General features: G+C 45.7%; 1 protein-coding gene across 5 annotated transcripts in view; it reads left to right on the forward strand.

Annotated features, from left to right (window-relative positions):
* DLGAP4 (DLG associated protein 4) overlaps window positions 1–22,700 on the forward strand; it is a 266,332-nt gene that overhangs the window by 205,500 nt on the left and 38,132 nt on the right. Inside the window, exon 1 of one of the 5 annotated variants that reach the window (XM_077251586.1) lies at window positions 6,535–6,585. The exons of the other annotated variants lie outside the window; for them this stretch is intronic. Coding sequence (XP_077107701.1) covers window positions 6,573–6,585 — 13 coding nt within the window. The 5' untranslated portion in view covers window positions 6,535–6,572. Of the gene's footprint in view, window positions 1–6,534; window positions 6,586–22,700 lie in introns of those variants that run through there. 5 annotated transcript variants of the gene reach the window in all.

Consider the following 22,700-nt stretch of genomic DNA (forward strand, 5'->3'; position numbering starts at 1 on the left):
TTAGTGTAGGAAATGTTCTTCAGTCGGGGACTGGAAGAATAATTCTGACCAATTTGTTGCTTACGTTGACCACGTGCCCTCTAACAACTTCACCCACTTTCCCAAAAAGTTTTGGGAGCTGACTGGGAATGGTGTAAAAATGCTGTGAAATGTCATCAGTTTTATGCCAGATCTTTGGCATAAGCGGTTTTCTGAATCCGAGCCTAAATACCTACTCCTTGGAGATCCTCCCGTTCAAAAAGCCTGATCTTTTCATGTGTAAACGTCTGTGATATAGCCTTAAAGGGGTATTCTGAAGTTTTCCACTAGTTAAAGAATGGAGGATAAATTCCCAATTGCTAGGGGTCTGACCTTTGATCCTGAGAACCAGAGCCCTGAAGAGCCCCATGTGAATGGCACTGTGGTAGATCATGGGTGCTGCCCCATTCATTCCTGATGGGCTCACCATACATGGCAAAGTGCAGCGCTTGACTGGCCTTTAGCACTACCTTTAAGGGTATGTGCACACGTTGCGGATTTTTCCGCAGCGGATTTGGAAAATCCGCAGTGCTAATCCACTGCAGTTTTCACTGCGGATTTTTATCGCGGTTTCTTCTGCGGATTCCTTTGCGGGTTTTGAACTGCACTTTCCTATTGGTACATGTTGAAAACCGCCGCGGAATCCGCAGAAAGAATTGACATGCTGCGGAAAATAATCCGTTGCGTTTCCGCGCGGATTTTTCCGCAGCATGTGCACAGCGGGTTTTTTTTTCCCCATAGGTTTACATGGTACTGTAAACTTTGGGAAAACTGCTGCGGATCCGCAGCGCAAAATCCGCTGCGGATCCGCAGCAAAATCCACAGCGTGTGCACATAACCCTAAGAATGAATGGAGTGTAAGTACATGTGGTTGGCCACCGTCCTTTAAATTGAGGCTCTCCAGAGCATCAGTTCTTGGGATTGGTGGTCCCAGTAGTCAGATTCTCATTGATGGGAATAACTTGGAAGTACCCCTTTAAGTCTTTATTACAGCAATTTATGATGGGGGATAACTTATACCCCTACAAGGTTAGCAACACGTGACACTCTCATGGTCTAACATGCCTATGATTGATCATGCTTGAATAAGGTGTTATCTGAGCATGCTCAGGTGCTAACAGTGTCTTCAGCGCGCTCGAAAAATGTTGGTGTTCCCAAAGCTGCATGTCTCGTGGCCATACATGCACGGCAAAACGAACATTTTTTTTTTTTAAGCGCGCCGAAGACACTGTTGGCACCTGAGCATGCTCAGATAACACCTTATTCAAGCATGATTGCTAATCGGTATGTATTGCAATCTAGGTTCGGTTTAGTTGACTCTCTGGTGGTCTGGTCAACATAAGGATGTCAGTGTCCTACATAAATGTAAGCCAGCAAAGATCCCAAGGAGTTATTATCAGCCATGTCCTCAGGGCCATTTTTGGTGTATACAGACATAACGTTTCTATGCCTTAACCCCAGCTGTCCCTGTGAGCAGCAGACAGGAAGATGATTGTGTCCGTACCCATTCATACTATATTGTGGTGTCACTTCCTGAACTCTGGGGCATAGAGGGGAGATTAATTCGGGTTACTCGCTCACATCTACTCCTGCCCCCCTTCCTTGCCCTCCCTGTTCCTTGATGCTTCCAGCCAGGATGTAGGAGGCCTTTGTGACTAAATCCAGGCCCTGCCAAATCCTCAGTGAGAATCTAATATAATCCAATATTTGGCTATAGCATCTTCTATCCTTGTTAGTAATAATACACTTGGCTTTGTGTACGGCGCTGAGATGACACATGCTGGGTGTGTAGTTCTCTGCCGGTCTTTTTCTGACTCATAACTGAATACTCTGTCACATGGCGCCGTCCCTTTAAAAGGAGGAGTCTGCCAGCTCAGTACTCTAGTGTGACAGCAATGCACTTAACCCTTTCCTGCCGAAAGATAATAATTCTATGTGCACACGTAGAAAGGAGCTCTGCGGATCTTTCCGCAGCGGATTTCAGAAATCCGCAGGTAAAAGGCACTGCGTTTTACCTGCAGACTTACCGCGGATTTTGCTCGGATTCCACCTGTGGTTGTACACCTGCAGATTCCTATTGTGGAGCAGGTGTAAACCGCTGTGGAATCAGCACAAAGAATTGATATACTGCGGAATGGAACCCGCTGCGTTTCCGCGCAATTTATTTATTTTTTTTCTGCAGCATGGGCACAGCGGATTGCGTTTTCCATAGGTTTACGTTATACTGTAAACGCATGGAAAGCTGCTGCGGACCCACAGCAAAATCCGCGACGTGTGGAGGTGACTTTTCCATAAACCATCCAGTGGTTGCTGGCTTACTGCCATCCCAACTGCGACCTAAGATGGGGCACACTTTTGCTCTATCCATTAAAATTAAACCACATACGTGTTTTTTGTTTGTTTTTTTTTGCTTGTTTTTTTTTGTACAGATTATTGTCTTCATTTCATTCAGAATTGTGGGCTGTAAACATGGATCACTTATAATCAGTGATTTATTATGGTTTTTACAATGTGAAAAAAAAAAAAAAAAAAAATCATCCATGGTTTTTTTTTTTTTTTTGTTTTTTTTAAGCTGTCCAAAAAAAAAATTAAAGTTGGCAACCCTGGTGCCTTCTTTTTTTTTTTTTTCTTTTTTCAGTAAATTAATATTTTCACACACTTATAGAAGAGACAATGGTAAAAGTGACTTTCGTTATAATGACATTTTGTCTCCATTAAGAGTCATCCTAGGCTTCCTCTTGTACAGTGGGGTGCGGTGTCTGTGTGCCATTACTCACCACTTATGTAAGCCTATGTAATTCCGCACACAATGGGGTGGTACTGAGCATACACCCAGCATCCCACAAGACAGGAGACTCACTTGGAGTACAGGCGAGGACACTCAGGTCTGTCTATGTCCCTGTATGCAGGAGGGAGGGGGGGGGGGGCTTCTTGCTTGATCCCCTTCCCCCAGATGTGATTATTTCAGCTGAGCATTTGCATTAACCCTTTGCTCAATACTTTGCGTCATTGTCTGCGAGGCAGTACAGCTTCCCTTATATTACCTACAATTTGTGTGCAGCATGCGATCTGCCTGCATTTATTGTGGCATGATGATCTATACCATGCACGCACATTTCCCCATATAATATTATATTTGCTTTGTGGCTACAGTGTTTAATATTTGATATTACTACTTGTAGGTAGATACTGTACATATTACAAGTTACAATGTAACATCGATGTCACCATATTGTTACACTTCTTTCCTTTTGTCTCTAAGTAGAATCACTGCTTGTTGTTATAGCCTCTATGGAAAGTAATTTTGCAAACCTTTTACATTAAAAGCCGTCAAAGCAAAGATCATCTCCAGCTGTCATATTGTGTAAATGTAATCAATGACCAATTTTGCAAGTTGTGCATTATAACAAACCCAATATCATATTGCTCCATAGCTAGGTGGATTTGCCATTCAGGGTTATGGTAAAGCTGTGAGATTATTTCCCCCACCCATGAGCTGTAATAGTGGCCATATGTTCATCATCCAATTTTCCAAAAAAGAGGATTTTTTTGCAACTTCATGAAGACCACTTCTGAGGAAGGAGACCTGATGACAGCACAATGAAATGTCTTTATTGTAGGGATCCCATGAATCAATAATGAGCGTGTCAATGGGAAGGTAGTATATAAACACTCATGCTACTGGAGGTGTCGAGTGTTGATTCCGGGTTGATGGAAACTTGACGTGATGCCATGAAAAGGCGGTGCGATTTTTCGTTATTTCTGCGTGTAATGAGATGCAGGCTTAGTTGGCTGTGATGTCTGTGGTGATATTATAAATCCCGGATCCAGAATTAGCACAGCGTACACCCGGCCCCTGCTGATCTGCTCATCTGCTGCTGATGCAATTGTGTGAAACAGTACGACGCTGTAAATAATTATATATCTACACAGAATAGAGCGAGCACTAGTGTTTTATTGTTTGCCTACTTGGCTCTCTTGTAAAATGACTCCTTGTTGTTATACAGATCATCTGTCATTATATTAAACAAGTTCTGTATGCAAAAGAGCTGTAAAGCTTGCCTGTCATTTCAGGTAACTCTTCAGAATAAGCTGTCATGTGTCTGTACATGAGAATTCAGAGATATTTCCCCATTATATGCCTTGTATATTGCATTGTTCATCATCTGCAGGCTGAATCTCTACTTTTTCAGTTGTCTTTGAGCTAGTGGGTAGAGACTAGCTGTTACGATATTATTCCATACACAGTATGCAGCGCCCCAGAGTCCTGGTCGTTGCAGTACTGTTGCTCCGCCACTAAGGGGGGTGATGTTACGTCTGATTGCACTAAAGGAGTTCACCTGACCAGGTATCACAGTCACACATTACACTTCACACTCCGGCCACCAGGGGGAGCAAAGGGTTCTATGTATTAGGCCACTCCTCACACTCCGGTAAAACTGGGGGTTGGATAGGAAGTTAGGGAGAAGCTGACTGGGTTTTGCCCAAGTAACATCTAGCGAGAGAAGAGCGTTACTTGGGAAGATTCAGGGGGGTCCCTGTCAGGGGTGGGATCCTGACAGTGGCCTAGCAAGGGACAGATCGTTACGGAGCCGCGCCTGCACCTCATTGTGGCGGCATCTTAAGGAAGGACACGAAGAGAAGTATATTGTGGAGAAGTGAGAAACGAGATCACAGCACAAGGAGATAGAACCAGTAGGAGTCGTGCCCCGAGATCGGCAACATCCTACTGAGGCGCGTAGCCGGTGGCCGGAACGCCGAGGAAGTGTTAGACTCTACGCATTACTTCAAACCAACGGCAGGGCAGTTAACTTTAGGTTGGCTGCCTCACCTTAATCACCTAATGAAGACAACGGAGGCAATTGTGGGAGAGGGGCGTCTCTAGGGTCCCTATAAAATAACTCCAGGTCTACCCCATCATACGGGTGCGTCCTATCCATATCATCTGGGGGACGGAGAGAAAGAACAAACATACACGACAGTTGTGAGGACTATCCCGTGGTGCTCAGCAGGGAAGTACTACAACACCCAGGCGCTGGTAGGAAGGACACTGATTTCCACCTGTAAAGGGAACTCTGGATGTGCCTTCGGACCGGCCGGTCTCAGCCAGCCCTGTTAGCAGTGCTCAGGATTGCGGATGCCGAAGCCTTCAGTAAAGAGGTAAAGAGACTGCAACCCTGTGTCCTCGTTATTTACTGCGACCTACACCAGCACCTACACCTTTTATTGGGGGCCCCTTAGCAGGACCACGTACCGGGTCGGGCCACCGTGACATCCTCAGAACCGAGAGACCCGGATCCGAGTACCCCGCGGTCCTGCGTCTGGGGGCCGCTCCAACTACACAAGGGGTGGACACAGAAGAGGACCCCTGTGCAAGAGCAGTATATGGCTGCATGCCCACTATCGGGAATCGTAGTGTTTTGTAAGCAGCAGAGCTGTGGAGTCGGTAAGCCAAACCTCCGACTCCACCAAAATGGGCTCCATCCACCATCTCTTGTACCTTTACACGCGGAAGCGTCCGATCCCACTACTAGATGTATTACTGGACCCTCACATGGATGGCCCCCCATTACCCATAGAATATCTATAGGACTTCTAAACATGAGCACATACGCTTTATAGTTCTTTGTCTGATGAAGGTCAATGTTAAGACCGAAACGTTACGATTTTTCTGGAACATATCTCTTCAATAGTACTATTTTGACGAAAATAATTTTATCTTGAGTGCCGGGACTTTCTTTTTTATTCCATATAAAAGGGAGTGGTGACCCTTGTTTCAGGCACCAGATTTCTTATACATATATGAAGAGGAGTGACGTGTCAATTTTTTCATTTAGTAGTTTAGTGCGGGAGTTGGTATTGTGATGGAGATGGCTGCCATTACTGCCCCTATAGGGCTTGTCTCCTACTTTTTTGGGGGTTCATCTATGTTAGTGTTTATCGGCAGATGGTAACATTCTAAACTCTTTAGGATGTGTGTTGCCCACACTGATCACTTTAGTTACCCCATCTGCCTATTTTGTCATCACGCGGGCTGCTCCGCACAGTAGGACCATGTGGGGATGTTCACAGAAAATCCTCCTTCTTGTCACCTGTCTTGTCGCCATTTGGCTGCTGGAGCCTCTGACAAGTCTATAAAAGTCTCAGACAGGACACTTGACCCTTGAGTCATCCGCTCTTACCCTGGATAAACCCTTGTGGAAACCGCAGTAAAATTGAATTATCATATGCCAACATCAGCCTGTTGAGTACTCTGAAGAAACTTGTAAGGAGTATTCGCCTGGGAAGTGACATGGCTCCGAGCCTGGTCTGGGCAGTGTCAGTCCCTCCATTCATTCCTAATGGCCACCCTGCCAATTTATTAGGCTGCTTGGGGCCTCACTTCAATGACAAACGGGTTAAAAGGACGCTGCTTGGCGGAATGTTGTCACGGCAACTGTGTGGAGGAAATGAATCCGTTGCTTAGAAACCTCCATCTGAGGCCTGGCGGCCATTTCCTGGAGAGTACGATGGATGGGAGACTGGAGGCAAAGCCTTGTGCGAAAGGTTATTACATGACACATACAAGTGAGCAGGAGGCGCATACATTTATTATCCTTTTTTAGGAAAAATAATGCTGAATTATAAATTCATAATATACGGCCGAAATGAAAACAATAGTAATAGTGGCTGCTCAGATCACAAAGTTCATTAAAAATATTTTAGGAAATTAAAAACTGACTATCGAATGGCAGGAATCATTCTATAATGTTAGTAGGAAAATATTCTGCATCCACAGTCATAAGTTTGGTTCAGTGTACATGGACATTAAGGATATTTTGCTGTTGGATTTTACTGAACTTTCAATTTGAAAGAGAAAAAATTGGAGCATGTAATATTGAATTTTATAATATGTGGGTGCCTATGGGCTGTAATACTGCAAAAACATTCGCCATGGACTGTGCACAGCGTTGCTGTATGGCTGAACCCTCAGGCTGGATGTACCAGTGAGATGGCTGGCTGCCTTGGCGCTCATTCACACTTCTGAATCTTCCATGTGCAATTAAGATGAACGGATTATTCTAATCGGACTTTGATCAGAGTGTGCTCTGAGTGACATCCGTCTTTCTCATACATGGAGAAATTTAAAAAAAAAAAGTCATCTTTCTGAAGGTTCTGTGAAAATCGGACCGCACTCGGGTGCCATCTGAGTTCAGTTTTGTTTTTTTTTTGGTTTTTTTCTCTTTAGGCCTCATTCAGAGGTCTGTTTAATTTTTTTGCATATCAGTGTGATCTGTGAATATCACAAATGGCACTCCTACCTATTGATAATGAGTGAAATATGAACAGATAAGGTGCTATCCCATGCTCTACATGCTCATGTGCTAACATAGCCTCTTCAGTGTGCTCGAAAAATACGTTTGAGTTCCCGAGCCTGCATGTCTCGCTGTCGTTGGCCACAACACATGCAAGGCATTGCCTAACTATAAGGCTGTGTGCACACGTTGTGGATTTTTCGCGTTTTTTGCTATAAAAACGCATAAAAAATGCATACATATGCATCCCATCATTTAGAATGCATTCTGCAATTTTTGTGCACATGATGCGTTTTTTTCCACGAAAAAAACGCATCGTTGTAAAAACGCAGCATGTTATTAATTTTGCAGGAAATTTCTGCAAGAAATCCTGAACGTGTGCACATAGCCTAAAAGGCAGGCCATGCATGTGTTGAGGCTGCCTAACGGCTGCTAGACATGCAGGCTCGGGAACTCAAACATATTTTTCGAGCACACTGAAGAGGCTATGTTAGCACATGAGCATGTAGGGAATGGAATAGCACCTTATCTGAGCATGTTCACTCGTCATCACTAGTACCCTACAGTATGATGGTCTATTGGGCAATTCACATGTCTAGGTTTTGTTTGTTTTCCTCTGACCAAGTGGTCCAAGGAAATTATTGGAGAAATGTCCAATTTTGATGGAAGGGTCGGATCAAAATCTGCAATGCAAGTCAATGGATCCATGAAAAAATTGCAGACTGCCCTCAGATTTAATTCGAAAATGTATGTTTTTTTTTTTTTTTCACGGACTGTCAGAATAGATCACAATAATCTGTCTGATTTTCTCCTGTTTAAAAAAAAAAAAAAAAAAAAAAAAAAAAGTCAAAATGAAAGACTGCTGCACTGAATTGACCCCATTTGATGTCTGACAGTGTGTGTAGCAGAGGTTGTGATGTCCACCTGCCGCTTTTGAAGAGATGTTAGGCCTTGTGCACATGTTGAGTATTTGGGGAGGTTTTTTTAAGGTACCTTTACACTGAACAACGTAACAACGATAACGATAGCGATCTGTGACGTTGCAGCGTCCTGGATAGCGATATCGTTGTGTTTGACACGCAGCAGCGATCAGGATCCTGCTGTGACATCGTTGGTCGGAGCTGGATCACCCACTGACATCGCTGAGTCGGCGTGTGTGACGCTGATGCAGCGATGTCTTCACTGGTAACCAGGGTAAACATCGGGTTACTAAGTGCAGGGCCGTGCTTAGTAACCCGATATTTACCCTGGTTACCATTGCAAATGTAAAAAAACCCCAAACACTACATACTCACATTCCGGTGTCTGTCGCGTCCCCCGGCATCCACTTCCCTGCACTCTGTCAGCGCCGGCCGTGACGTCACCGCTCTGCTTTACGGCCGGCGCTTACACAGTGCAGGGAAGCGGACGCCGGAGGACCCGACAGACACCGGAATGTAAGTATATAGTGTTTTTTTTTTTTTACTTTTACACTGGTAACCAGGGTAAACATCGGGTTACTAAGCGTGGCCCTGCAGTTGGTAACCTGATGTTTACCCTGGTTACCCGGGGACTTCGGCATCTTTGGTCGCTGGAGAGCTGTCTGTGTGACAGCTCTCAGCGACCACACCGCGACGCTGCAGCGATCGGCATCGTTGTCTATATCTCTGCAGCCTCGCTTAATGTGACGGTACCTTTAGCTCCGTATTTGTCCCACTCCTGGTTTTGGCTTACAAATTCTGAGGTAAGATACTGATTGTGATAACGTGGCCTAATGGTGCCACCTGTGTTGGTGGAATGGCAATAGTCACATTAGATTAAGTAATGAATGCACTTATCAATTTAAAAGGGTTTTTATTAAGAAAAAAAACCTAGCTGTCATATTGTTAGATCAGGAGGACTGAAATTTCTCAGAAAATTCTTTAATAAAGTAGAGCTTAATAGCAGACACTCTCTCAAACTTGTAAGGTCAGTGTATATAGTCATGTGGCTGTAAAGGCATCCTTTTGGTGACAGTTGGCAACACACTTGTAAGCCTAGAAGAATCCAGACAGCTGTAATACATAATGCCTAATCGCGTTTCTCGGTTGTCAGTGTGTACAACCATTTGATGTGCGGAATGTGACGGGTCTTTTTAATGAGTGGCTTTCTCTGTCATCATGAAAGGGCAGCCCATTAGATTGCAAGAAGGTTAAATAACAGACATTTGGACTATGACTACCAATCGACGTTACTTTTCCCTATAGCTGTCGTTGGCAACACATTTGGGGCATGACAAGTTGCTTGAAATTTTATTTATTTTTTTATTTTGTCCATTTCAATTACTCCTTATTAGCAGGATTGTGACTTCTGTAAGCCAAACCAGACTCCCTCATGCATGCCTCATTGCTGTGCATGTCCATGAAGTGCAGCACAGATTCATCTCCACTGAAGGCCCAGATCCTTAGATCAGGAACCGAACAGATATGACATTTCATAACTTTCCCAAAATCTTATGGAAACCTTTACAGCATATCCTGCTCTGCAGAGGTGTAGCTAGGGTTTTTGTCTAGGGGGGGCGAAGCTTCTGAGTGGGCCCCTAACCAGGTAACCTTGATCACAACTCGGTGACGCCCCCTAATAGTGGAGGAGAACCTCAGCAGATGATCGCGCTGTTACTGAAGATAATCTCTATATAACGACCAATATGGATATTACCGCCATATGGTCAGTGGTAGATACCAGCCCTACAGAACATATAACAGATCACTGCACAGTTACAGATAATGACTTACCGCTGATGTCCATTCTGATGGAGTTGTTCATTTTTCTCGTCTTTCCCATCTGGCCCAGACCGACATGACAACTTCTTCCAGCTACAACTCGTCTGCAGAGAATACAACAAAGACACATTTCACTTCAAATATTCCAGCCCCATCATATATTACCAATCTGCACAAACTCCTCTTCCTGCTGATGCCCCAATACTGAGCCGCTGCTGCCGTATGTCCCTATTACTGCACCAGATAACCAAATACTGAGCCGCTGCTGCCGTATGTGTCCCTATTACTGCCCCTGATTCCCCAATACTGAGCCGCTGCTGCCGTATGTGTCCCTATTACTGCCCCTGATACCCCAATACTGAGCCGCTGCTGCCGTATGTGTCCTTATTACTGCACCTGATACCCCAGCACTGAGCCTTTGCCGCATGTGTCCCTATTACTGCACCTGATACCCCAGCACTGAGCCTTTGCCGCATGTGTCCCTATTACTGCCCCTGATTCCCCAATACTGAGCCGCTGCTGCCGTATGTGACCCTATTACTGCCCCTGATACCCCAATACTGAGCCGCTGCTGCCGTATGTGACCCTATTACTGCCCCTGATACCCCAATACTGAGCCGCTGCTGCCGTATGTGTCCCTATTACTGCCCCTGATACCCCAATACTGAGCCGCTGCTGCCGTATGTGACCCTATTACTGCCCCTGATACCCCAATACTGATCTGCTGCTGCCGTATGTGTCCTTATTACTGCGCCTGATACCTCCAATACTGAGCCGCTGCTGCCGTATGTGTCCCTATTACTGCATCAGATAACCAAATACTGAGCCGCTGCTGCTGTATGTGTCCCTATTACTGCACTTGCTGTGTGGTTCTCTGTGCCCTCTAAATTCTAAAGCAACTCTCTACAATATAGTAATGCCGAGTGCAAGTGCCCTAGAAAACAGTACCCATATTTTGCCCCTAGAAAGTAAAAATGTCCCATGTGCCCCTTTGATAGCCACAGTAACCGGAGTGCCCACTTTACATTTAATAAAGTCCCGAGTCTCCCCCCGTACAGCTCCCCTATACACAGCATGATGATCTTATACACAAGTATAATGCACCCACACTATACTGACTCCTTAGTAGCCCCCAAACTGTTTGATGGCTCCAACAATGTATAATGATCCCCACACTGTAATCTCCATACTGTATGATGGCCCCCTAGATGGCCTCCGTATACAGTAGCATAATGCACCAAATAGTCCACAATATAGTATAATGCACTTCCCATAAGCAGACTCTATAGCATACGGCAGCCCCCATAGGCAGACACTGTAATAAGGCGTCAGACTCTGTAATAAGGTAGCACCCCCTTAGTCAGACCCTGTAATGAGGCAGCACCCCTATAGTCAGACCCTGTAATAAGGCTGCAGCACCCATTAAAAAATAAATAAATACTCACCTCTTCTTCCTGGTTGCTGCGCTGATCTCCTGACAGCGGGCACCGGGCAGTGACGTCATTGCACCCGCTGTCCGTGTCGGCGACGTCAGACGCCGACACTGACAGGGGGATGATGGGAGAAGGAGCGTAGTGCTCCTTCTCCCATCATTGCGATCAGCTGTATCGGCTTAATGCCGGTACAGCTGATCTTCTGATGATGGCGGGGACACATGCGCTGGCGCACTATGTCCGGAAGTATTTCGCTGTGCTCCGGGACTCGCGCTAATGCTTTTCGGCTTTTCCCGCAGTTGGGCAAAGCATACTGCGCGTGCACAAGGCAAGATTGCCTTGCGCAGGCGTGTTCTACGAAGGAAACCTAATAAACTTGAAGACGATATTGCGTCTAGCGTGCAGCCAGAGAGGAAGGAAGGGGTGAATAAAACACCCGAAAACACTGCCCATCGGACCAAAAAAGGGCCCGCCAAATTCAGGTGACAGGTTCCCTTTAATGTGCTTCTTTTTTGAGCCACTCCTATGTTGCCTTGGCTGTATGTTTTGGGTCATTGTCTTGCTAAAAGACCCAGCCATGACCCATTTTTAAATTCCTGGCTGGGGGAAGGAGGTTTTTACTCTTCGCCACGACAGCACCCCACTGGAGAGAGGGATCCGCCCCGCAGGAACAGGAAACCTATTGAGAAATAAAATGGGGCGGTCCGCCTCTCCTCCTCAGTTTAGGTTTCCTGTTCCTGCAGGAACGACAGGATTTCTATGAAGATAAAATACCTGGGCATGCAAGCCGCCTGTGCGGTGTCTTTTAAGAACGGCAGGGGCTGCAGTCCAGAGGCAGCGTCGGGGGAGATCCGTTTGACGGCTCCCTCCTCGCCTGACAGAAGCCTGGATGATGACCTGGTCCGGGTAGGGCCGCCGGGCATCATTTCCGAAGCAGGTGGCAATAGCAGGCGCCGGAATCCTCGCTGATCAGGTGAGGACAGCGTTCCGGAAGTGAGTCCGGGGCCCGGACTGCGCACGCGCCGACCACCACCAAGGATTTACCCGGAAGTATAGTTTGAACTTCCGGAGTATCCAAGCTGCGGCCGGCGGCGGGGGGAAGGTGCGGTCCTTGCGCATGCGCAATATGGAGGACGCTTAGGCGCCATATTTAAATCAAATGAGCGCCACTATCTGGCGATGTAAGATGTCATCCCCAGGTGCCATGGACCCTGAAACAGGAGACCAAGTACCCCCTGCCAAAGATCGTCCCAGCAAAGGATCTTCAGACACCGGTCATAAGAGCGGTTCGGTGGTCAGATCCAGGACAGGATCTCGGGCTTCTGATCCGGTATTATCAGCTTCACTGGGTGAGTGTGAGTGACTCTACCTATTAAGCTAATGCTATTTCCCCTCTCTCTCTCTCCTCCCTTCCCTCCTTCTCTCAGCGCACGGGTCAGGGTAAAAAACGTGAAAAAACAAAACATAAAGAATGTGCTCTATGTAGCCAGCCCCTACCCGACTCATACCCCAAAAAACTTTGTCAAGGCTGTATAACTGAAACCACACAAGGAGCGGCAATGTCCATTACGGACTTGCGTACCATTATCAGGGAAGAATTAAGAGCTATATCCCAAGATAAACCGCATAAAGCCAAACCCAAAATACCGACACCCTCGTCAAATTCAGACAGTGACCAGGTTGTGTGTTCAGACGCCTCCCTATCATCATCATCATCATCATCATCATCTTCATCGTCTGAAATTGAGGGACGTCCTTGCTTCCCGGTGGAAAGTGTGGACAATTTAGTGAAATCAATACGAGACACTATGGGGTGTGAAGAGACAAAAGGAGCACAAACCACGCAAGATATAATGTTTGCGGGTTTGGCAGAGAGAAAAAGGAGATGCTTTCCGGTCATACCGGCAGTAAAAGCGTTAATAAAAAGGGAGTGGGAAAAGCAAGATCAGAGAAGCTTTTTACCCTCATCGTCAAAACGAAAATACCCGTTTAGTGACGACGAGCTTCTCACATGGACAAAAGTCCCTAAAGTTGACGCTGCTGTAGCCTCTACCTCGAAGCAGTCAACTTTGCCTGTAGAAGATGCGGGACTGCTCTCGGATCCTCTGGATCGCAAAGCCGAGTCCTCCCTAAAAAGATCCTGGGAGGCAACTACGGGAATATTTAAGCCAGCAGTAGCAAGCACTTGCACAGCCAGATCAATGCTCATATGGATAGATCAATTGGACCAACAAATTGAGAATAAAACCCCAAGAGAGAAATTACGGGCAGCCATCCCCTTAATACGGGGTGCAGCAGCCTTTATGGCGGACGCATCCGCGGACTCCCTTCGGTTAGCGGCAAGGTCTGCAGGTCTGGTAAACAACGCAAGGCGTGCACTATGGATGAAAAGCTGGAAGGGCGATGCGCAGTCAAAATCGAAAATATGCGCCATCCCATGTGAGGGTGAGTTCCTCTTTGGCAAAACTCTAGATGACATACTAAAGAAGGCGAAAGACAGGAAAAAAGCTTTTCCTGACTCTTCCATTCCCTTTTATAGGAGAGCCTTCAAAAGGAGACCGTTTGGCAAAAGAAAGCAAACGGATAGGTCTACAACATGGACCGCTAAAGATGAAAAGCAGAGAGGTACCATGTTCAGAAGACCCAACCCCTCAAAAGATAACAAATACTGAGGATATACCAGTTGGGGGTAGACTGAAGTTTTTCACTACTCAATGGGAAAAGATAACATCTAGCTCGTGGGTTTTAAATATCATCCGAGATGGAATTAAATTAAAATTCTCTCGTGTCCCCCACGAGTCTTATATTATAACATCTTTCAGCTCGCCTATACAGCAACAGGCGTTAGAGCTTGAAATTCAAACCCTATTATCAAAACGGGTCCTAGTCCAAGTTCCGGTGGGACAGGAGGGTAGGGGGTTCTACTCTCCCCTATTCTTAATTTCTAAGCCCGACGGTTCTTTCAGGACAATCATTAACCTTAAAAAACTCAACTTATTTATCGAAAATTATACCTTTAAAATGGAGTCCATTAGATCCACCATAAAGCTCCTCTTCCCAAATTGTATGATGGCGGGCATTGATCTAAAGGATGCTTACTATCATCTCCCTATTCATGATAGATACCAAAAATTCCTCAGAGTGGCGGTAAAAATCAACAACGAGGTTCGTCACTTCCAGTATGCGGCTCTGCCCTTCGGCCTCTCAACAGCGCCGAGGATCTTCACCAAGATAATGCTAGAGGTGATGTCCTATCTTCGCCAGAAGGAAACTTTGATTGTGCCCTATCTGGATGACTTTTTGGTAATAGGAAATTCAGTTACTCAATGTTCTGATCGTTTAGCTCATGCAATTTCCTCTCTACAGGACCTGGGCTGGATAATCAATACCGAAAAATCCAGACTCACTCCACTTTCCCGTCAAGCGTTCTTGGGGTTCCATTTAGACTCTATATCTCAAAAGTGTCTTCTACCACAGGTAAAAATTCAACTGATCAGACACAAAGTCCTAGCTGCAATAAACAAACCACGTACATCCCTAAGACAGGCCATGTCATTATTAGGGTCTCTTATCTCTTGTATACCTGCAGTAAGATGGGCTCAACACCATACTAGAACACTGCAACATCAAGTTTTACAAGAGGATAGACGGTTATTGGGTCACCTAAATACAAAAATAACCTTATCTCAAGAGGTTTTAACTTCCTTAGAGTGGTGGCTAGACTCAAACCATTTGATGAGTGGGGTTCCATGGGTAATAACACCATCTCACATCATAACCACTGACGCCAGTCCTTATGGTTGGGGCGCTCATATGGGAAATGATTACTGCCAGGGATTATGGAACATGGAGGAAAGCTGCAGCTCCTCAAACTTCAAAGAGCTAAATGCTGTAAAATACGCCTTATATCATTTCCTCCCACAGCTTCGGGGGAAAGACGTCAGAGTCCTGTCTGACAACACCACCATGGTGGCGTACCTAAACCGGCAAGGAGGTACGAGATCAGAAACTCTGATGTCTTCTGCTACAGAAATTTTAAACCTAGCAGAAAGTCATCTAACATCCCTTACTGCATTGCACATAAGAGGAGCAAGCAATCAGCAGGCGGACTTTTTAAGCCGACACACCCTGAGACAAGGAGAGTGGTGTCTAAACCAGCAAATATTTCTGGACATAATATCTCTTTGGGGCCGTCCTCAGATAGATCTTTTCGCCACAAGAAAAAACAGAAAAGTCCGGAGATTTGCTTCTCTATATCCAGCGGATCACCCGGACATTCTGGACGCTCTCCAAGCCCCTTGGCAGTTCAGTCTGGCGTACGCGTTTCCTCCGATCATATTGCTACCTCAAGTTATACACAAAATCAGAGAAGAAGGGGCGAGAGTTGTACTGATAGCTCCATTCTGGCCCAAGAGACCATGGTTCTCATGGCTACAGACTATGTCGGTCTCAGATCCTTGGGTCCTCCCCTCAACGCCCAACCTTCTCTTCCAGGGTCCGTTTTTCCACCCTCAGGTGGACAATCTCCACCTGACGGCCTGGAACTTGAGAGGCAGATGCTAAGATCGAGAGGATTCTCGGGGGGTTTAATTGATACGCTTCTCCATAGTAGAAAACCCTCCACCACAAAAATTTATACAAGAGTATGGAGAAAATTTTTTCAATTCCATACATCTACCAAAACATCAGAGATTCCGATACATTCTATCCTGTAGTTTCTTCAAAAAGGGAGAGAACTAGGTCTAACTGTAAACACCTTAAAGGTTCATGTTTCAGCACTAGGAGCCCTCTATGGCCATAACATTGCGGGGGATAGATGGGTATCCAGATTTATTACGGCCTGCGAAAGAATGAATCCAGTTAACATACCTAGAATTCCACCCTGGGATTTAAATTTAGTTTTACAAGCCCTAACAGACTCTCCATTCGAGCCAATAGACTCAATACCAATCAAATGTTTATCACTAAAAACGGCCCTCTTGGTAGCACTGACTTCAGCTAGGAGAATCAGTGACATCCAAGCACTCTCTATAGATCCACCTTTTTTGTTAACTTTTCAGGATAAGTTAATTCTTAAACCAGACCCTTCCTACCTACCCAAAGTAGCGAAAAAATTCCACAGGTCACAAGAAATAATCTTGCCCACTTTCTTCAGTAATCCCTCCACTCCTGAAGAACAAAAATATCACACTCTAGACGTTAAAAGAGTAGTGTTAAAATACATTGAAAAGACCAGCAGCTGGCGACAGAGTAGGGCTCTGTTTATTTCCTTCCAGGGAGTCAAGAAGGGTCATGGAGTAACAAAAAGCACCTTATCCCGGTGGATCAGAGAGGCTATCAGACTGGCTTACTCCGCGAGGAAAGAAATCCCTCCGGAAGGCATAACGGCACACTCCACCAGAGCGATGGCATCCTCCTGGGCAGAGAGGGGAGACGTCCCGATTGAAACTATATGTAAGGCGGCAACGTGGTCAAATCCTTCTACATTTTATAACCACTATAGGCTAGACATATCGTCAACTTCTGACCTAGACTTTGGCAGGACTGTCCTCAGCACGGTGGTCCCCTCCCTAGGTGATGGTCTCTGAAAGATCTCCAGTGGGGTGCTGTCGTGGCGAAGAGTAAAAAGCCGGATTACTCACCGGTAATGCTCTTTTAGTGAGTCCACGACAGCACCCTCTTACATCCCTCCCTATATTAACATAATGCATATTATTGGAGTAAAATCCTTTTAATCATAAGCAAATAAGTTTAAAGAACGAAATAAATGATATTTGCCTAACACTGGCGGTCCTCCGGGTACTCTGAAATCAAAACTGAGGAGGAGAGGCGGACCGCCCCATTTTATTTCTCAATAGGTTTCCTGTTCCTGCGGGGCGGATCCCTCTCTCCAGTGGGGTGCTGTCGTGGACTCACTAAAAGAGCATTACCGGTGAGTAATCCGGCTTATCACTCAGGCTCCATCCATTCTCCCATTGATGTTGTGAAGTAGTCCTGTGCCCTTAGCAGAGAAACACCCCCAAAACATAATGTTTCCACCTCCATGCTTGACAGCAGGGACGATGTTCTTTGGGTTATAGGCAGCATTTCTCTTCCTACAAACACGGCAAGTTGAGTTAATGCCAAAGAGCTCAATTTTTGACTCCTCTGACCACAGCACCTTCTCCCAATCACTCACAGAATCATCCAGGTGTTCATTGGCAAACTTTTTAAACCTTTATGGCATAATGAGTTACCAATGGGTTTTCTTGGTGACACTGGTCCCAGCTGCCTTGAGATCATTAACAAGTTCCCACTCCTGTAGTTTTAGGCTGATCTCTCACCTTCCCCATGATCAAGGATACCCCAGGAGGTGAGATTTTGCATGGTGCCGCAGATCTGTTGATTGACAGTCATTTTGTATTTCTTCCATTTTCTTTCTATTGCACCAACAGTTGTCTCCTTCTCACCCAGCATCTTATTTATGGTTTTGTAGCCAATTCCAGCTTTATGCAGGGCTACGATCTTGTCCCTGACATCTTTATCAAGCTGTTTGGTCTTGCCCATGTTGTAGAGCTTAGTCTGACTGAGTCTGTGGACAGGAGTCTTTTATGAAGGTGACTATGTAAGACAGCTGTCTTTAATGCAGATAACGAGTTGACTAGGAGTGTCTAACTGGTCTGTAGGAGCCAGAACTCTTAATGGTTAAGGGATCAAATAATTATTTCTCACTGCAAAATGCAAATGTATACAATTTATACAATGTGATTTTTCTGGATTTTATTTTTGATATTCTAGCTCTCAATGTTAAAATTAACCTACCCTTAAAATTATAGACTGTTCAGGTCTGTCAGTGGGAAAACTTACAAAATCAGCAAGGGATCAAATACTTATTTCCCCACTGTAAATCCGCAGGGTGGCGATATCCACAATTGGGCAAAATGTGAGTAGCCTATTCTGTCTGTCCCTAGGTGACTCATGCCAAATCGGTGGCTTTGTGTAGTTGTCTCCTATGAATGTAGAATTATTACTGTAAATACTATATTTTAGCCATTTTTTTTAATTGGATTGTCACAATATGAGAAAACAAGTCTGACACCTGATAAATGTAGGCCTATACTGTGTACACGAAGCACTACATAGTGAATAAAATGCAACATCCTCTGTTAATGTAGGCAGGGCTGTGAGGATGATGGTGATATAAAGACTGACTTATCAAACTGTTGTATCTATGACAGAACCTGAAATACGCCACAATTATCCATCTGTCATATGTCAACGTGTGACATAGGAATCTCTTACATGTATTCAAAGCAGTCAATAAAATGATTTCTCCGCCATCATTTATACTTGACAGATATTTATCAACCTGACAGTGGGTGATTGAATAAAACATTATTTTTAGCTTGGGTGTCTTAATATGAACAAGGCCTGTCGGCATATATGCAAATTTAATACGTTTTGGTCCACAAACACTATTTTGTGATGTATAATCAAATCTAGGAACCTCTTCTCAGCACTGCTACCAAGGACCAGCGTTTCCCTGTCACATTATGGAAATATAGAATATTCTTCACTTGCTTGTTTGTAAGGCTACGTTCACATTTGCGGCTAGCGCCGCAGCGTCGGGCGCCGCAGCGGCGCCGCATGCATCATGCGCCCCTATACTTAACATGGGGGCGCATGGACATGCGGTGCACTTGCTTTTTGCGCCGCATGCGTCCCTGCGGCGCCCGCGTCGGGGCGCAGAGGACGCAGCAAGTTGCATTTTTGCTGCGTCCAAAATCAATGGAAAAAAGGACGCATGCGGCGCAAAAAGCAGCGTTGTGCATGTGTTCACATTTGCGCTGTGCGTTGCGGCGGCGACGCTGCAGCGCACACCGCAAATGTGAACGTAGCCTAAGCCAGACTTGCATCTTGATGAAAACATGAGCCTCGCACTGAAATGTGTTGTATGATGTGAAGAAAAAAAAAAAAAAAAAGTAAATATATTATTCCTTATTGTGAAAAGTGAAGTTTGGTCTGACTACAGCCTTCCGTTCATAGCGTACCACTGCGTACAGTGCCATACCTCCCAACCGTCCCGATTTCAGCGTGACAGTCCCGCTTTGGCACCGGGGTCCCGCTGTCCCGCTTCGGGCATTTAAAATCCCGAATTTGCGGCCGCCGGTGAAGCCCCGCCCACTTCCGGGACGTAGAGAGAGCCCGATTAGTACCCGCTGTTCGTTCCGTTCCCTGGGACTGCGTTGTAGCCACGCCCCCTTGAGTTGCCTCACCGCCCGCCTCCGGCTTCCTCCTCAACTATAGACGTGGGCGGACTCTGAGGACAGAGCGGCAGCACCCGGACTGGTTTCTGGCACGGGGGCAGAGTTGTGAGACACTCCGTGTCTGTGTGACCGCGGGAGCAGCGAGCGGATCTCCAGACTGTAAGTGAATGTATGTGTCTCTCCCCCTCTCCATGCAGCGCTGCCCTGCTGCGGTTACAGCAGAGACTCTGACAGCATAGGAGGACTGACAAACTAAACTTTGTCTCCCCATGGTGCGCGCACCCCGCTCCCACTCTCCCCCTGGTACCCATCCATCGGATTCTCCACCAACCTGGTGCAGCACCCCTTACATTCTATGGGGGCTGCCACCTGCCTGCGTTACATTCTATGGGGGCTGCCACCTGCCTGCGTTACATTCTATGGGGGCTGTGCAGCATTATATTCTATGGGGCTGTGCTGTATTACATTCTATGGGGACTGAGCTGTAATGCTGGATACAGCAGTCAGCGGCGCAGCTGGATGACACCATTCAGCGCCGTGGGAGTGGAAGCTGGCGGCTGCTGCGAGGGAGCGCGGTGAAAGGTGTTTGTGTGTACTGATGGAGAAGGCAATGATGGGGGTGGGGTAACCATGTGCGGCCATTATACTGCACCCAGCATTGTGTGGGGCCATTATACTGTACCCAGCATTGTGTGGCCATTATACTATACCCAGCATCGTGTGGGGCCATTATACTGTACAAAGCATCATGTGGCGCCATTATACTGTATGGACCATCACGTGGGGCAAGTATACTGTACGCAGCATCATGTGGGGCCATTATACAGTATGGAGCATAATGTGGCCAATGGCCATTGTACAGTATGGAGCGTCGTGTGTGGCCATATTTTTTTGTTCATAATTATTGTTAACGAAACATTGTGATCAGAAGTGCTAAATGGGTGTGGTTGGGGCGTGGCTAGTTGTGAAATGGGTGTGGCCTAAAATTTGCCGCGACGCGCTACGCGCGCCGCTGACTTTGTCCCTCTTTCCCTTCCCCTAAAGTTGGGAGGTATGCAGTGCTGTATTGTCCAGCCAAATTATGTCGTAGGGAGGTACAACAGACCTGTGAGGAGTACCTTAACCTCTTAGTTCTGATGATTATCTATGGTCCTTTGGTAGAGACCCCACCAGTCATACATTGATAGCACATACTGAGACTAGGCCTTCAGCCGAAAATCCTCTAGTATTCCTTTTTAAGGTTAATTTATTGAACTATTATGACAATATGAAGATGAGCAGACTAGGTCTGCAAGAGATGGGCAAGCGGCCTCCTTTTTTGACATCGGTGTGCCCACTTATAAGGTGTAGAAAGAGGCCCTAGTCATTAGGGGGCATCTTGCAGTCTTGGGTTTCTTTTTTTGTTTTGTGTTTTTGGACCTCATTGACAGATTACTTATGATTATGAAGATAATTCTTTCCCCATCCCGCCCCTTGCATTTTTAATTTGAGGTAAAGTAGACTTGGGTTGGTGTTATAGGCAGAACAAGTAGTCCCGAATATGTCACCGGCTGATGTGAGCAGGAAATGTAGGTCAGACATCAAGGGAAGCAATCAGGATTCGCAGGCAGACACTAATCCCTGAAAGTGTCTGTGGGGTGTGTGTCTGCTTATGTGCACGGTGAGGAATGTAATACTATGTGTCTGGTATGCAGCATGTATGCCTATTGTACAGCCTCTGGTATGTTGCGTGGCGGCTGTTGTGAGTGGACACGTTGCCGTCTGTTTTGATTATTCCGTGTGTCTGAGTATTGGATAGACCATGTTGAATACGAATACGTATTCCAGATTTTTCCCTCATTAGGTCTCTCCCTACTGGTAAATGCTTCAGTTTTTCCATGAACTGTATACTGTCTCCTATGGTGTCATAATTCATAGCAGATCCTTGTGCCTTCTAGCTCTGATCCTTATAGGGACATTAATGCATTGATGTCTGTGTATTTTGAAAGCCTAAAATTATTCTGAGCCTTTTATCACCAAGTCCCAGATGTATAAATGAAAGGATTATGACAAAGTGCCATAGTTACAGATAAAATGGCTCAGTGAACACCGCTTAGATCTTTAGAACTATTGGTGATGGCAAATCTATTTTGACTGTCTATATCTGCAGCCAGTATGGACATTATGTGGTAGGGCCCATAATCGAATCATGAACAGCATCGAAACACACACGCTTCCCTCTTCCCATCCGATCTGTTTTTGACTTTTGGATCCAAAACTCCAACCCACTATCCATTGCTTCCACAGCTTTTGCCAAAAGTCCTCCAATCTTCTTTTTAGTGGCGGCAACCAGCTCACTGACCTTTAAAGCCCTAATGAAAGCCATTGAAAAGGCAAATTTAAATACCCTAACTTCAAAATCAGAGCTGCAAACTCCCACCAACTCCTTACCCAAACATTCTAGCAAATCATAAGAAAGCGACGCCTGTTAACGCTCCGCAACTTGCCCCTACAAAACACCTTAATGGCTTACTTTACTAGAATATATATATATATATTTTTTTTTTAAATCCTTATAACCCCGCAATTTACAACCACAGGCCAACCCAGAAATCAAACTACGGTATTTACCTTCTACAGACCACCTTTTTGACACTTCCTCGCTTAACCATAGCAAGAATAGTCCTACCTGATCATGCTCACCACCCAAATGATCCTATCCAATTGTCCCACAATTCTCAGACAGTCTGGTATGCTGTCCAAGTCCAAAAAGACACTTCAGTCAATGATTCGGCTGCCTGAACGCCAAGGTCCATAACTGAAGACAGTTCAACCCTCTGCGTCCGGAGCCAGGGACTGAAAACGATCCCACTGAAAACGAGAGAGGGGAAGCAGCAACCGAGTTTTGAATACCTGGCACATGGGACACTAACACAAGCATAAGTGCTCCAACACAAGTTACTGCAGAACTCTAACTACCAGAGGGGA

This window comes from Ranitomeya variabilis, chromosome 4, assembly GCF_051348905.1.
Source record: "Ranitomeya variabilis isolate aRanVar5 chromosome 4, aRanVar5.hap1, whole genome shotgun sequence".
NCBI lineage: Eukaryota > Metazoa > Chordata > Amphibia > Anura > Dendrobatidae > Ranitomeya > Ranitomeya variabilis.